The following is a 16192-nucleotide window of genomic DNA, read 5'->3' as shown; positions in this document are numbered from 1 at the left end:
TTGAACTCATGTTTAAATAAACTAAGGAATGATTTTGTAAACCGTGGCTATAAAGTTCATGAACTGATTCGAGTGAATCAAGTTGTTTTTGCTTCGATTGTGTCTTGTGTAGTTACATAAGATCTAAGCAATTGAACAACTCTCTAACTAGTTAATTTGAGTCATTTGAACTAGTTATGGTGAAGAAGAATATGGTTTATATGAAATTGGTCATATGGCTAACCATTTGGTTAACTATTGTTGAACCAACAAATGTTCATGTTTGGGAACGGTTACATAAACCCAAAATAGGACATTTCATTTGTGTGTAACAACCTAAGTTTTCGATCTAACAGTTGAGAAATATTAGCTTGAATCTAATCAGGTTTTCATCTAACGGTGAATATTGAATGCTTTGTAACAAAGCTATCATTGATTACAAACCCTAATTTGAAAGACTATATAAGGGAGAACTCTAGCAACTAGGAAACCTAATCCTCACACCTTATGTGTGATACTAGTTTCATAAGCTAGTGTCGATTCTCCTTTAACCTTGGGTTTTTCTTCTCTAAACCAGGTTAACGACTTAAAGACTTCATTGGGATTGTGAAGCCAGGCCGATACTACTTTCTCGTAGTTATGTGATCTGATCTTGTTGTTTCTATCGTTTTAAGTATGATCGTAACGATTGGCTTGAGATTTATATCTCCGATAGGCAAGATAGAAAAGTAATCACAAACATCCTCGTCTCATCGTTTGTGATTCCGCATTATCTTTTTTCGCTACGTCGATTAAGTTTATTGTGAGGTGATTGATAATACTAGGATGTTTTTCGGGAATATAAGTCCGGGTTATCAATTGGTCCCTGTTCACATTGATTTATCAAAAGACGGAACAAAACTCGTAGGTATATTCCTGGGAGACAGATTTATCTATTACTGTAGACTTTTCTGTATTATACAGATTTGTTTATTAAAGTCTTCGACTTGGGTCGTAGCAACTCTTAGTTCTGGGTGAGATCAGCTAAGGGAATCAAGTACGTAGTATCCTCTTGGGATCAGAGGCGTAGGAACATAATTGTACTTTGGATCAGTGTGAGATTGATTGGGGTTCAATTACAGTCCTGTCCGAAGTTAGTTTGGAGTAGGCTAGTGTCTGTAGCGTCTTAATACAGTGTGTGTTCAATCTGGACTAGGTCCCGGGGTTTTTCTGCATTTGCGGTTTCCTTGTTAACAAAATTCCGGTGTCTGTGTTATTTCTTTTCCGCATTATATTTTGTTATATAATTGAAATATCACAGGTTGTGCGTTGTTCGATCAATTAGAATATCCGACCTTTTGGTTGTTGATTTAAATTGATTGACACTTGGATATTGGTCTTTGGTACCATCCAAGTTATCTCTCTAGTATTTGATAAAGACTCACAGATTTATATTTGCTTGAGTTTATATCAAATCGAGAGATTGACATATAAACTGTTTGATATACTTTTTATCTATATTGAGTGTGGCTGTCTAGTTGATTCTCTAGAAAGTATATTGGAGTTTGTCCATACAGATTGCTAATCGAAATATTGGGTGTGGTTGTTGTATACCCGCCTTTTCAATTGGTATCAGAGCTGGCAAACACGTTTAAAAGACCTTACAAGTCTGTGTTTGTGGCAATATGAGTCTGGGGACAGAATCTCTAGCATCTACGCATACCAAGATGTCTTCTAAAGCTTTTAACTATGAAAAATGTCTTGGAAATACCTCAAAGGATTACTCCTTAGCTGATTTTTCCGATCCCGAGGTAGGAAGGTTGTCCCATGTGTTGACATCTCTCTCTCCGATGTGACATTGAGCACTATGGCAAAAGCTGAAATGGAGCTCACCAGAATCTCAAAAAACTCTGCTGAGATTATTGATTTTCAGGATCATGATCAGCTTATTGATGAATTTGGAAAGTCTCTTGATCGTGAACATGAACTCTATAACATCATTGAGTCATTTTCTAACAATATTAAAAAACTTCTCCAAGAAACTACTCTACAACGTGAAAAGATTAGTGTTCTTGAGAATATTGTCAAGGAAAACTCAATTATAGAAAAACGTTTGATCGAGACGCATTCATCATACCTTAACAGACTTCGTGTCGAGAAAGAGAAACTAGAAGTGTCTCTTATTCTATCCTATGAATAGTGCAGATCCTTGGAAAATGAAAACTCTGTCTTAAGGATAAATTCTTCTGTACAAACTAATTCTCATGAATTACAGTACATGACGAAATATTCTCCAGTAGAAGATTGTGTCAAGAAAAGTTTACACAACTTACAATCTTCTCATATGGCTATGAAGTCAAATCAGGTGCCAATTATCGCTTCTTCTCCACGAACCTGTACTTTCTGTGGGAAAAAGAATCACTATGCTATCCATTGTTTTTCCAGAAGGAAACAAATTTCTAAACTTCATAATTTGCTTCTTTCCACTGTCAATGGGATAAATAGTTCGTCGACTACCGCAGTGAATCATATGCCCACAGAAAATTAGAAACCTTATAAATATGATCTCTTTCCTAGAAATCATCACAGGGCTCAAGAGCATTCTGGTACAAAATCTTGTGTTGCTAATGAAAGCATTCCATGTGCTTATAAGACTGTTTCTGACAAATCTAAGTCTAGAAAATGGATCCCCTTATATCCTAATCCTCTTGAACCTGTTGCAAGAGGTCCTAAATTTAGTCCTCAGAGAAAGCCTTCTGGGAGATATGCTGAACAAGCTGTGTCTTACCTCTCTGGGATGAGCATTTGTCAAAGAAAGAAGGATAAACGAAGACAACATTCATTTAATGAGCTAAAGGCTCATACTTGTGTAAATTAATCACAAGGTTTATATCTCACCTACAAATACCTAGTTGTGTGAAAAATGTTTAGGTATACTTAGTTGTAAAGTGTCTCTGATTATCTAGCTAGTTTCTTATCGTTCTTAGATGGATTATCAGTAGCACCTTTACATAAGTATTTGTTGTAAGTTTTTTTTTTTGGTTTTCTCTTGGCTCTATGCCTTCAAACCTTTTAAAAATATATAAAAGCATGGACGTTTTCATTCAACAAAGTGCCGTTTCCAACAATCTTTTTGGGAGTAGTCTTATGGACCCCCTACTTACGGGTACACGTATGTTTTTGGGTTTTCTCGCAAACCAATCCCGTAAAACCTAAGTCTCTCGAAACTTGTTTATATACCTATCCTATTGAGTTGAATATTCTCACTCTAGGCGTTCTGTTATCAATGGATTCTCCTTCCTTCTCTTGGGATTTACCTGAAAACTTCGTTGACAATGCGGTATATTTCGAATTCGATAAAGAGAAGGGAATCTTTTTTGAATTTGAAGGATCTTTTCCTCAATCTCCTGATTCCTATTCGGATATTGAAGAGGTTGAAGATATCTCGTCTGAAGTAGTTCTTGACTTCCTAAAGAACTTTGAGGATGCAAAGCAGCAACTTCTTGATACAATGAAGTGTCTTGATGTGGTAAGAACTGAGTTGAAAAAGGTTAACTCTGATCTTGTTCTCATGAAGATCCATGTTAAAGAACTTACCAACAAGGATTTTCTCTCCAAAAGGGTTAAGGAAGCTGTCATTTGCAAGCTCAAAGACCTCAAGACTCATGAGGATTCTGAACCATCTATTTGAGTTCAGTTCGTGTACGGCTTTGGCATAAGAGTCTGTTTTTGTTTTAGCATGTTTTACCTAGTAAATCTTCTTTTTTTCTGTTTTTGTTAGAATAATAACTCGAGTTTGGAATAGCCATTATTGTGATTACACATAGCTATGTCCAACGTTTTCATCTTCATGTTTTTAGATTTATTGGTTTAAATTCTAAATTTGTTTGAAAGATGATTTTTGCAGTATTAATCTTTATGGTTTTATATATTGCAATTGTTTATGGGATATGTGTGTTTGCGTCCGTGAACTATAATTGTCCCATACATTGTCAAAAGTAAAGTCTTTCGTAAGTCGATATTCATATATTGATAAAAGAATGAATGAACTTTTGACAAATACAAAAGTTAAGCCTATTATGTCAATTATTGATGGAAGATAGGTTAAAATCTTTTGTTCTCAAGGATTATGTCTATTATATGTCATTGTGCAAATGGTGATGGAAAATAGAATGAGTCCTTGCTTATTCCACGGTATTAGGTCGATCTCCGATCCACAATTTTTATGTATATACTGTGTTGTTCCATAAGGTGTCTTATGTTAAGCTTTATCGACTGAGTTATTATCTTGACTTAGTTATTGCTTCGTGAGGTACTTTATGTCGATCATTTTCAACTAAATTAGTCATCTTGTTTGGTTACTTAGTTGTTGCTCCGTAAGTTTGTCTTATGTCGAGCATGACCAATTAAATTGATTACTCTTTGTGATTAGTTTTTTTGTGTATTCCGATTAGATTAATTATGGGTTCTCTTGTGATTAATCTAATTGACTTTTGAGTCTATTGAAGTTCACTTATGTTGAGCATTTCCGGTTAAATTAATCATGAATTCTCTTGTGGTTAATTTAATTGAGTATTTTGGATTCAAATTCATACTTGTATGTGATTTGTTATGTCTAGAGAAATTCTTCTTTTCTTTCGAAATTAAGGTCGCTCTTGTTGTTCTTTCGGGAATGACATATTATGGGGGAGAGTTCTTTTTCAACTTGTGCTTAATTGTCAAATCTTTATGGAGAGTGTGGTTGTGGAATATTATAGGGGTTATCTTGTATCTTTAAACTCCTTGATGAATGCATTTAGCTTCGGCTTTATGATTGCATCTAAATAAGTTGTTATTTTTCTTTCTTTTGGTCAAGAAATATCTCTTTCGGAAATTTCATTAGGATCACGTTCTTGTGGCTTTGCCAATTTTATTGACAAAAAGGGGGAGAATCAATATGTAGTTCACACTACAAATACATATGGTTTTCGGATCATTATGTAAGGGGGAGTGGTTTCCATGTGAGATGGAGTATTGAATAAGGGGGAGTGAGACATATCACCATAGTATTGTTGTTAAAGTTGTGATACAATTGAACTTTGATGTTGTATAATGATACTATGATACTGTATAACAATGATTGATAACTATTGTTTTCTCGTTGTTATAGCTACGGATTTTCAACAACGATGATGCTGAACTTACAAACTTTGGGATCATTAGAGTACTTGGAAGTGACGAAGAATTCGAGTAATCTTGAAAATTAGACATGTGGAATAGGAGCTACAAAAGTTAATTTATTTATTTATTTTATTCCATATGTATTAATAGTTTTGTCACTAAAATTGACAAAGGGGGAGATTGTTAGAGCATTGCTCGGTGGAACTCGCATGCGTTTCTATCTCAAGCATGTTTTTCAATGTTAGTGATCAAAATTAAGTCTTGATTTCTAGCCTATTATAGCTAAAGGTCTCAGACTAGGATAGAAAGTGTAGTTGAGCTCAAGAACTCCATGAAAATCATCATACAAGACGAAGGACTACTCAAGGAACCGGTGGAACTTCATCGACTAAAAGGTATGTGGAGACTTGAACTTATCTGTCACTCAAAAGTCTATTAACTCTATCTCCTATTCTTGAGACAACAGTCATTTTGATATGTAGAGTTTGATTATACACATTTACTATTTCGAGCCGAGTTTAACACTCCTATATATTTCTCGAAATATATGTTGGTAAGCTTTCGCTTTAGCCAAATTCATCTTTACCTAGTGACGAATGTCATGTTATGTTTCAATCCCTTTGAAAATTGCTCATACGAAAAATGGTCTGTGAATAACGGCTATATAACATCCTCTGAGAATGGTTCAATGCTTGAAATGAGAGTTTAGATTATATAAACATTGATGGATATAAGCATTGTTGTGGAAACACATATATGTATAGGTCTTTATTCCTTGAACCAAAGTTTGCGAACTTTGTTGATCAAGAGAAACGAAATGTGGCGTGAGCCAAGTCCGCGAACTGGCGGAAGTTCTCAACCCGAGAATTTCTGCTGGAGTTTGTGAACTCCTTCCGTGAACTTAAGTCCGCGAACTTGAGTAGGTTATATCTAAAAACGGTTATTCTTGAACTCATGTTTAAATAAACTAAGGAATGATTATGCAAACCGTGGCTATAAAGTTCATGAACCGATTCGAGTGAATCAAGCCGTTTTCGTTTCGATTGTGTCTTGTGTAGTTACATAATATCTAAGCAATTGAACAATTCTCTAACTCATTTGAACTAGTTATGGTGAAGAAAAATATGGTTGATATGAACTTGTTCATATGGCAAACCATTTGGTTAACTATTGTTGAACCAACAAATGTTCATGTTTGGGAACGGTGACATAAACCCAAAATAGGACATTTCATTTGTGTGTAACAAGCTAAGTTTTCGATCTAACAGTTGAGAAATATTAGCTTGAATCTAATCAGGTTTTCATCTAACGGTGAATATTGAATGCTTTGTTACCAAGCTAACATTGATTGCAAACCCTAATTTGAAAGATTATATAAGGGAGAACTCTAGCAACTGGGAAACCTAATCCCCACACCTTACGTGTGATACTAGTTGCATAATCTAGAGTCGATTCTCCTTTAACCTTGGGTTTTTCTTCTCTAAACCAGGTTAACGACTTAAAGACTTCATTGGGATTGTGAAGCCAGACCGATACTACTTTCTCGTAGTTGTGTGATCTGATCTTATTGTTTCTGTCATTTTGAGTATGATCCTAACGATTGTCTTGAGATTTATATCTTCGATGGGTAAGATAGAAAAGTAATCACAAATATTTTCATCTCATCTTTTTTAATTCCGCAATATCTTTTTTCGCTGCGTCGATTAAGATTATTTTGAGGTGATTGATAATACTAGGTTGTTCTTCGGGAATATAAGTCCGGGATATCAATTGGTTCCTGTTCACCTTGATTTATCAAAAGACAGAACAAAACTCGTAGGTATATTCATGGGAGACGGATTTATCTATAAATGTAGACTTTTCTGTGTGATACAGATTTGTTTATTAAAGTCTTCGACTTTGGGTTGTAGCAACTCTTAGTTCTGGGTGAGATCATCTAAGGGAATCCAGTACGTAGCATCCTCCTAGGATCAGAGGCGTAGGAGCATAATTATACCATGGATCAGTGTGAGATTGATTGGGGTTCAACTACAGTCCATACCGAAGTTAGTTTGGAGTAGGCTAGTGTTTGTAGCGGCTTAATACAGTGTGTGTTCAATCTGGACTAGGTCCCAGGGTTTTTCTGCATTTGTGGTTTCCTCGTTAAAAAATTCTAGTGTCTATGTTATTTCTTTTCCGCATTATATTTTGATATAATTAAAATATCACAGGTTGTTCAGTCAATTAGAATATCCGACCTTTTGGTTATTGATTTAAATTGATTGACACTTGGATATTGGTCTTTGGTTCCATCTAAGTTATCTCTCTACTATTTGATAAAGACTCGCAGATTTCTATTTGCTTGAGTATATATCAAATCGAGAGATTGAGATATAAAACTCTTTGATATACTTTTTATCTAGATTGAGTCTAACTGTCTAGTTGATTCTCTAGAAAGTATATTGGAGTTTGTCCATACAGATTGCTAGTCGAAATATTGTGTGTGGTTGTTGTACCACCGCTTTTTCACTTTATCACTAGCAGTTCTCAACCAAACCTAATTCGATTCCCAAATCTTCATTAAAAACATAACCAAACCCTAACCATCATCTCAAGAAATTCTTCATCCTTAAACCTAACTTGGGTGAACCCATCTTCTATTCTCCTCAAACATTATCTTCTTCATCTCCAATTTCATCTTCTCTAGTTTCTGTGAGTTATTCTTATGAAACCCTAGCCTCTCAGTTTACATCAGATTATCAATTGAATGAATACCCTTACTTTAATCAACTAAACCCGTTTCCAATTTTTCTTAATCACCACCTAATTCGAATTCCAATTCAAATCAGGAAACCCTAATTCTTATTCAGAAAACAATCCCCTTTTCTTCTGAGCCTAAACCAACTACGTGACTATCTTCACCACCAGAAATCCTTCCTTGATAACCTCTCTTGGTTCAAACAAGAAATCCTGAATTTCGATTCTTAAACAGATCGCAGGAGAAGAACAAAAGAGAGAAGAAGAAGGAAAATGAAGAAAGAGAAAGAAAAGAAGAGAATGATTTTTCTTCGATCTGGGTGGAAGATAAGATCAAAGAAATCTATGAAGACACCCAACACTTGGTTATGGCCAGCCATGTCGGCTAAGCTGCAAAAGACCAGTTTATCCTTCATACAAAATTGATGATATCTTTCCGAATGACACGTTCGAGTAGTCCATTTTGTATAACTTTTCGAAATCTATCTAGCGGTACTAGTTTCGTATCTAGATCGTTATTAGATTAATTCCTAATAATTAACGTTCATCTTAAACTAATCGAGTTATTAGCGGCTAATTCATCTCTTGACTATCGCTAGACCAGTCTAATGGCGTTGACGAGCTTGAGGGTTAGAGTTGTTCAAGACCCGCCCAACTCCCGAACCCACCCGTACCCGTGGTTTTTTAATCTGAAGACGCCCGTTGTGGTTGCGGGGTTGGTTATGAAAATAAAAACCCGCTATAGTTGGGTTGGTAGTTGATATTAGCTGAAACCCGCTCGAAAAAATCCGCTAAATTTACACTATTGATAAAAATAAACTAACTGTCTGTTATTAAAATCCTAGTGTTACTAGTAGATTGTAGATAAGATATATAACCCTCTTTCTCTCCACTTTCTAGTCTCTTCGACTCTTCCTCTTTGTTCGGCGCCTCCTCAGTTCTTCTTCTTCCTAGATCCTAGTTCCTCAGTGCTCTTCGACTTATGTTTATGGTTTGATTTTTTTAAGTAATTAAGAACTTAAGTAAAAAGTATGTTTAAACTTTAAAACATGTGCGTGTGAATGATCATTGAATATAAAGCATGTACTGATATAAACACTACCGATGAAAAACTTGCTGAAAATATTGAACTACAATCTGAAGCGGGTTTAAACCCGAACCGATCGTCCCGTAACGGACGAGTCAAAAACCCGTCCGTTGTTTGTGGATGCGGGGTTGGTTATGAAAATAAAACCCCGCTATAGTTGGGTTGGTATTAGCTAAAATCCGATCCGCCCGACCCATGTGCAGCTCTATCCTTACATTTGGTTTTGTCTCATTTGGTTCGACAGTTTCGGATTGAAAGGTTCTTTTTTGATGCCCTACACTAGTGGTCCCTGGACTACATCTAAACTCCCCAAATTAGAGTGGATAACCTACCTCTACAGTGGGAGGGAGCATGCAAGATTGAAAGGCCAGTTCGAGTAAAACTGAAAGTACTTCCTTTCTAACAAATATTTTTCCAAGCGCTTGGACCCTCGAAAAATATTTTTTTTCCAATCATTCAACAACGTTTACTTGCAGTGCTGGGTCTTATTATCTCATCACTTTTGTAGTATCTGATATTCTCCATAAATTCTACTATCACCGTATAGTAGTATCGAAAAAACAATATACTTCTAAAGTAAATTTGTCCAGCCGATAAAACCATCAGTTACATAAATTTTGGTTCTTGAATAACTACATCATTATGCTTATCAAACCTTCATATTCCAATGAAGCCAAAAGTAAGAAAATATACTTAAATGTAGTTTTGCGAAAGCAAGGCATCTTGGAATGCAACTCCAGCACCAACTACAGAGCAACCGGCTCACCATTTTTTTCTCTACAAAAAGTAAGCTTGGACTTTCTGCCTTCGGCGTCTTGAAATCTTTGCACGATCAGCATTAGCTGTACGTACTCTAATCAGTTCTTCTTCTTCTGCTGTCCTCAACTTCTGCATGTAATCTTCTCCAAACCAACTTGTGGTTTTCCTAAGTTCTTCAATTGAATCATACTTCCCCTGCAAAATCTCTTGGTACAAATTGTACAATTTTCCCCCCACCTGCTTCGAATTACACACAGAATACATAAGCATCTGAAAAAGAGCTGAAAGTATAAATGTTACAAACTCTAGAAAGTAGTTTGAAGTACTAAAATCAGTATCTCATCCTTCTCGATACAAAGGAAGGGAGTCAGAAAGCACTTACTTCCCAACAAATATTTTTCCAAGCGCTTGGACCCTCAAAAAATAAAGGTTCCTTGAAACATACTAATAAAAGTAAAGTGTGCCTATTAGTGCAGATGGTAATACTGCACAAGCTAATAATGGTGCTAGAAGCAATTTGAGTGTGAGATGATTTTTTAGTTTTGCCATTGTAAAGTAACGCTGGTGTCTTTTTTGATGATAGAGCTCAGCAGCAGTAATCGGAAATGCAATATACGACGGTTGCTAGGTTCTGGTGGTGATTTTAGGTATAAGTAAAGAAATGTGTAGAAAGTATAAGACTAGTTGCAAAAAACATTAATATGTAAGTATGTAACAAAAATACAATCGTTGGGAGATGAATAAAACTAAGTATTCCAAAAAATATGACATACCTCATAAATGCCTTGCATAAGTCCAATACCATATTTAAAGTAAATACGCACCAACTCAATCACCCGAGAACGCACAGACTTGACATCGTGAGGTTCTAAGAAACCAGAAAAGGAAAAAGACTGAAACTTGAGAAAAGTACATCAGAATAAACAAATTCAATGCGCGTAAAGAAAAGAAGAGGAGATATAGTCAATTGTTTAGTGAAGATATCACGAACTGCAAAACAAAAACTACCTTTTTGTATTATGAAGAAATCTAACATATCTGCAGCTATTTTTTCCACACGTGAATGCTTATATTTCCCATAATTAAGTCTGAGATACTCTGCTATCTCGCAAAACGACACTCTTCCATGTGCAACGAACACCTAAGTCTTAACCACCTATAGAGAATAAGAGAGATGCCCTTGGAAAACAGTGATATAGATTCTAGTGCCAATTGGGTCGAAGGCATATCCCTTGAGCAAACAGATTTCTCAGAAGCTTCTCCAAGACCCTGGTCCAATTCCATACCTTCTAAACCTTCAAAAAAACACAGCCCATAAAATTCCTTGTATAAGAAACATTTTTTAAAATCCGAAAGAAAATTTAAAGCATTAAGAAACACATACAATTTGGAGGCAACCAAATTGGCTGATATTGATTTTTGCAGTTACTTTTTCTACCATACAAGATGTATAAGTACATCACATGAGCATATCCCTAATTTGGTATTTTGTAAACAGAAGCAAATCAATAAATTGCTTGTGGTTCTGAAGATCACTCTTGGTCCACTTACGCTATGTTGTAAAGCTCCCAGCAAGTTACAAAAACTCAAAAAACGATGGCAATATAAAATAAGAAAAAGTTACTGATCAAAAGAGCTAGCAAGTTCTTGGGTGACCTAGCTATATACTGAATCAGAAGTATATGCTAAAAAACAACAGCTAAATTTAAAGCCCTAACACTAGCATTTCAAACCGAGTTGAAATTCTGACAAAATACATACTGTACTAAATTTCCCAAGATACATTTTAATAAACCAATATGAAAGATACTCTTTTCTCTCCTGTAGCTTTGGAAATACTCAGTCTTTCAATAGAAGCACCACAACAACTTAATCACAAAATTCTTCCAAAGTCAACAAATTCGCACATACAGCTTAAACAAAAACAAAGAGAATCTGGAATTAATCTACTAGATAGAAAACCATAAATCCCAGTACAACTCTCTGTAATAAACTATCTGGTATAACCCTAGAATCTGAATCTGTTTTAAAATTAAAAACCCTAGATCTAGATGAGAGATGAGGGAGCAACAGAAATTCGAAAATCCAAGCAAGCTTTAAAATAGAGATTTAGAGCGATCAAACAGTTTGTACCTCCGATGTTGCAGATCCGTGAGGAGATTTCAGTCGGCTACGGTTTCTCTGATGGTTTGAGGAGAGAGAAAGATTTTCTCCTTCATCACACAACTTCGCAGACTGAAGCTGTTCACAGGGTCAAATATGTCCTTTACTAGATCCAGTGAGTTAGATCAATAAGACAATAACTATGATCGATTGATATTTAGATCCTTCCTAGTGTGTGATCCTTTCCTAATTTTTTTCTTTGGATGCCGATCCTTTCCTAATTTATTTGGTGATCCTTTCCTAATATTTTTTACAAGTGGTTATGGGTTGGTAGATTTGACAAAAAAAAAAAATAATTTACTCTCAAATTAATTTTTAAAACTAACCCATATTAATATTAAACTATTATCATTTTTAATAATAGTTTAATGCACTCCAAGAGGTCACAGGTTCGAGTCCCCAATAACGTAATATTGCAGGAATTAACATGGAAGGTAGTGTTAGTTTGCCCCCCTTGTGACACAATCTCACCCCCTCCCGCCGTTTCGGCTCCCTTGGCTAGGTTACCCATGAGGCTCGCTGGTAGATTAGCACAGCAACCTGTTCAATTAATGTAATAGTATGTCGTTGGAGCTTAGCTTGTTAGGCTTCCAACTAGTTTCATGTAATAGTTGAGGCAATAAAAATAAAATAAAATTTTTAATAAAAAATCAAAAACATAAAAACCTAAATAGTTTTGTTTTATTCTCATCCAATCCTTCCAAATTCTATAAATCTTAATTAAAAAAAAAAAACTTTTTCTCCAACGATCTCCGATTTAACCAAGAAAAAGTAAATCTCCATCAAGCAGTTCTGTTATTAGCATTTATTTATTGATTTACATGCTTAAAATCCCTATTTTTTGAAAATGAAAATCTCGAACTTACCAAGAATCGGTTTATGTAGATGTACCGTATAAACCGATTCTGGGTTTATACTTTGTTCCATGAAGAGCATGCAGAGGAATCGGTTTATAGGATGATTAGCATCGACCGATTCTAGGTTGAAATCGGAATATGAAAAAACATTACATGAATCGATTTATAAGTGCATTAGCATAAACCGATGCTGGGTCTTAATTTTTTTTTTGAAATCTGTGCTCATATAATCAGTTTTTGTTTACGTGGTCATATACCAATTTTGGGAATTGTCTGTTCAGATTCCCAACCAGGAAGCGGTTTTTATATACGTTGAAAACGCGGGGGTATCAAATTACACCCACCGACTTTTTCTTAGGCAACCTGTATGGAAAAACCTAAATACAATTCGGAGAGTTCAACTTAATGAATCTCAATCAAAGAATAATATTCAAAGTTATATCTCTTTCTCCCATAATCAAAAAGTTTACGAAGACTAGTTTGTAACCTGATTACATCCGAGAGTTCTTGGACAATTCTGAAGATCAATATTCAAGAATCAATCAAGTCGTATCCAACAAACAAGGATAGATCTACTTTGATTGATTTACGTACAACCTGTGATATTTCATTTATAAACATAAATGATGTGTGTCGTGAGTGCAACAAATTAAATCACTTATTTCCACACAATTAACTGGTAATACAATGAAAGCAAGGATCGTTCCCACGAATAGCAGGGAGTTTTCAGTTGTCAAATGTCACAAATGGGGGGTTTTGTTTGTAGGTTGTTGTAGTTACCTAAAATCTGAGATGTTAGAAGTGGGATTCTAGGATTTCTGAAAGTGAGTTATGGGAGGTTGAACATGAATAGTCTTCGCCTAAACCACGCACAGTGACTGTTCAAAGGATGCTTCAGTCACATAGAAGATATTTAAGGCTGGTCTTAGGGAGGGAAGCAGATGAAGAGAGAGATCAGATAATTCCAGGGTTTGAAGAAGAATTGCTCTAAGAGGTTATGAGAAAGTTCATGTAGCTTGGAGAAATATATGACCTATTTATAGCTGAATTCTTTAATCTCAGATCTGTGAAGATAAGGACTGCTCTTCGTCCCCTGAGGAGCAATTCTCCCGTCTTTTCATGAATATGGATAAACTAGGTTGAGTTTATCTCATTATTCCACCGCCTTTACTCTATTATGTGGTGAGAAATAAGCTGGGTATTTCTCACACGTGCCGTAGACCGCCATACCAAAACCCTAATTGTTATCCCCAGTTTGTGTAAAGCTGAGTCAGCCTTTGTGATGACATGTTGAGCGAAAGAAATATTCTCTTTAGCCGAGTTGGCCTAGATAGAGAGATATTCTCTGATTTGTAAGAATGACTAGGATGAGTCACGTGAAAAGGCATGAGATGCCTCAGAATTCATGTGGAGAGGAGACTCGATTCCTACATGAGGCTCGTGCCTACCATGGGGAATATTCAGCCTTATCTGAGATTTCCCGAGAGATTTGAATCTCTCCGAGATTTTGTAGAGAGACTTGAAGCTCTCCGAGATTTGCAGAAAGATTTGAATCTCTTTGAGATTTGTAGACGGATCTCTAGGAAGATTTTATAAACGGATCTGAATCTCTCTGTGGTCAGCTGAGACTCGTCCTGGAGAGAGAAAAAAGGATTTGTACGTTCGATTAATGCCTCTGCAAGACTTTGGCTCACTTGTATTTGACCAGCGTATCTTGCAAAGATGTGCTAGGAATCAACTGTGTGTCCATATGATGAGCCAACAAGACCAGTGTATCTCGAAAGGATGTTTTAGGAGTCTTTCGAAAGGGCCCAGAGGTAGAATAACCAGCGTATCTCGCGGGGATGTCCGAGGAGTTATTCGGAACCTCAGTAAGTCGAGTCATAGCCTAGAGTAGATATGACCAGTGTATCTCGCGATGATGTACTAGGAATCGGTCCTTGATCTCAAATAGGGTGAGTCGTGCTTACAGGAGTTATGTGTAATACCCATCATTTGTAGTCCGAGTTTTAGGTATATAAAATGGAGCCAAACGGTATGGAAGCTCAATATGTATATTTATAATCAAATAGTTGGCCCATAAAATCTTTATTGTGATATTTAAAAGAAATATTTGACTTTTAAATTTTGTTATTAGAAGAAAAAAATATAATAATTAGTGAGAATATATTATTTACTAAAATAAAGTGAATGCTAGTAATTAGATTGAATGAAATTTATTAGGATATATAAATGATGAAAGGATTTGAAATTCTTTTAGAAAATAAGAAGAAAAAGAGAACGTTTCATTTGTAATATTAATTAAGAAACTTTAAGCAAGGCATTTAAAATGGTTATTATTAGTGCATGCTCTTGTAGTCTAATGGAAGAAGATATTGGTCAAGAAAATCTTTTTATACACTTAATAGAGTTAATGCTTGAGAAATTTATGATGAATAGTAATTATTTTTATTTTAATATACTAGTTAATTTATATGGGATGAAAATTGAAAAGTCTTTCAAGCTAGATGCTTCCTCTTATTAACATTAAATTATGCATGTAATAAAGATTATTGAATGTAAAATTTATAATAGCATTTTGGAATAGAAAACAGAGGGTAGGTTTGAGAGATAAAAATATTCATATTAATATATAATTTATAATGAAAATAAATAGTATTAATTAAATGATGATATTAAATTATAGATCAAATATTTTGTGTATATATATACTTGTTCAGAGAGAGTAAGTAAAGACCCAACCTTATTTCATCTGTTTTCTCTCCTTCTTTTCTTGGTTTCCCTATTAACCTTATAGCAATAAACTCCCTCATATATAGTTTATATTACCTCTTCTTATATGTGAATAATTTGGAGAACAATATTTGGAGTGCTTTACGGAATGGAAGAAACATATTGTTCTATGGGTTGATTTATTGGTTTCATTGAAGTATAAATGTTGAGATGTAAATTATAATCAAGGTAGGTTTACTAACTCATCTTCTTTAAATATTATTTGTGATTTCTTTGATTGAAAATAGTGTCTTCTCCCTTTATTCTGTTTTGAACTAAGTTGAGTACTTGTAGATAATTGTTGTTTTGATAATATGAATGACCATGAAATTGAAATGAAAAGACTTTTAATGAAATTGTAAAAAATGAATTACACAAGAATGAGTTCATGTTTTTCCGTTAGATACGCTAACGGTGGTAATGATCCCCGAGATTTAAATGGGTAATGATTCTCAGTAGGAACTTGTGTTTCCTGATCATCACTGGTGGTTGTTCGTGCCGGATAACGAAAATGAAACGGGTGATGATCCCCGATAGCAATGGGTATGATCCCCATAGGATTTCCATTTTGATTATAAAATTTTGGATTTAGATAGCAATGGCGTTTTTTCAGTTAAGTCGGCTCAGGCCGCTCTTAGGACGCCGACAGAAGTTGTGCCTTGTGCAAATCTGTTTACTAGACAGGTTGTGCACCCTACCT

The 16192-nt window shown here is 35.2% G+C and overlaps 1 protein-coding gene across 2 annotated transcripts; it reads right to left on the bottom strand.

The window, feature by feature from the left end:
• Positions 1-9461: 9461 nt before the first annotated feature.
• Positions 9462-12077, bottom strand: LOC113289278. 2 transcript variants are annotated; one of them, XM_026538494.1, is made up of 4 exons: positions 11834-12077; positions 10709-10995; positions 10474-10568; positions 9462-9937 (listed from the first exon to the last, which is right to left on the bottom strand). In XM_026538494.1, exons 2-4 carry the CDS (start codon positions 10734-10736, stop codon positions 9719-9721), a joined length of 342 nt encoding a protein of 113 aa, XP_026394279.1. In that variant the 5' UTR covers positions 10737-10995; positions 11834-12077; the 3' UTR covers positions 9462-9718. The 2 variants fall into 2 exon arrangements, with proteins under 2 accessions (XP_026394279.1, XP_026394280.1); XM_026538495.1 differs by having other exon boundaries at positions 10709-10989; positions 11834-12057.
• Positions 12078-16192: the final 4115 nt, after the last annotated feature.

Source organism: Papaver somniferum, chromosome 6 (assembly GCF_003573695.1).
Source record: "Papaver somniferum cultivar HN1 chromosome 6, ASM357369v1, whole genome shotgun sequence".
Lineage (NCBI taxonomy): Eukaryota > Viridiplantae > Streptophyta > Magnoliopsida > Ranunculales > Papaveraceae > Papaver > Papaver somniferum.
Note: the sequence above shows the minus strand (reverse complement) of the source record. Positions and strands in the feature narration are given on the sequence as shown.

Coding starts and splice junctions, on each gene's coding strand:
- LOC113289278 (XM_026538494.1), bottom strand. CDS start 10,736: ATGTTAGATTTCTTCATAATACAAAAAG. Junction 10,569..10,708: donor TTTCTTCATAATACAAAAAG/GTAGTTTTTGTT, acceptor CTGGTTTCTTAG/AACCTCACGATGTCAAGTCT. Junction 9,938..10,473: donor TTATGCAAGGCATTTATGAG/GTATGTCATATT, acceptor AATTCGAAGCAG/GTGGGGGGAAAATTGTACAA.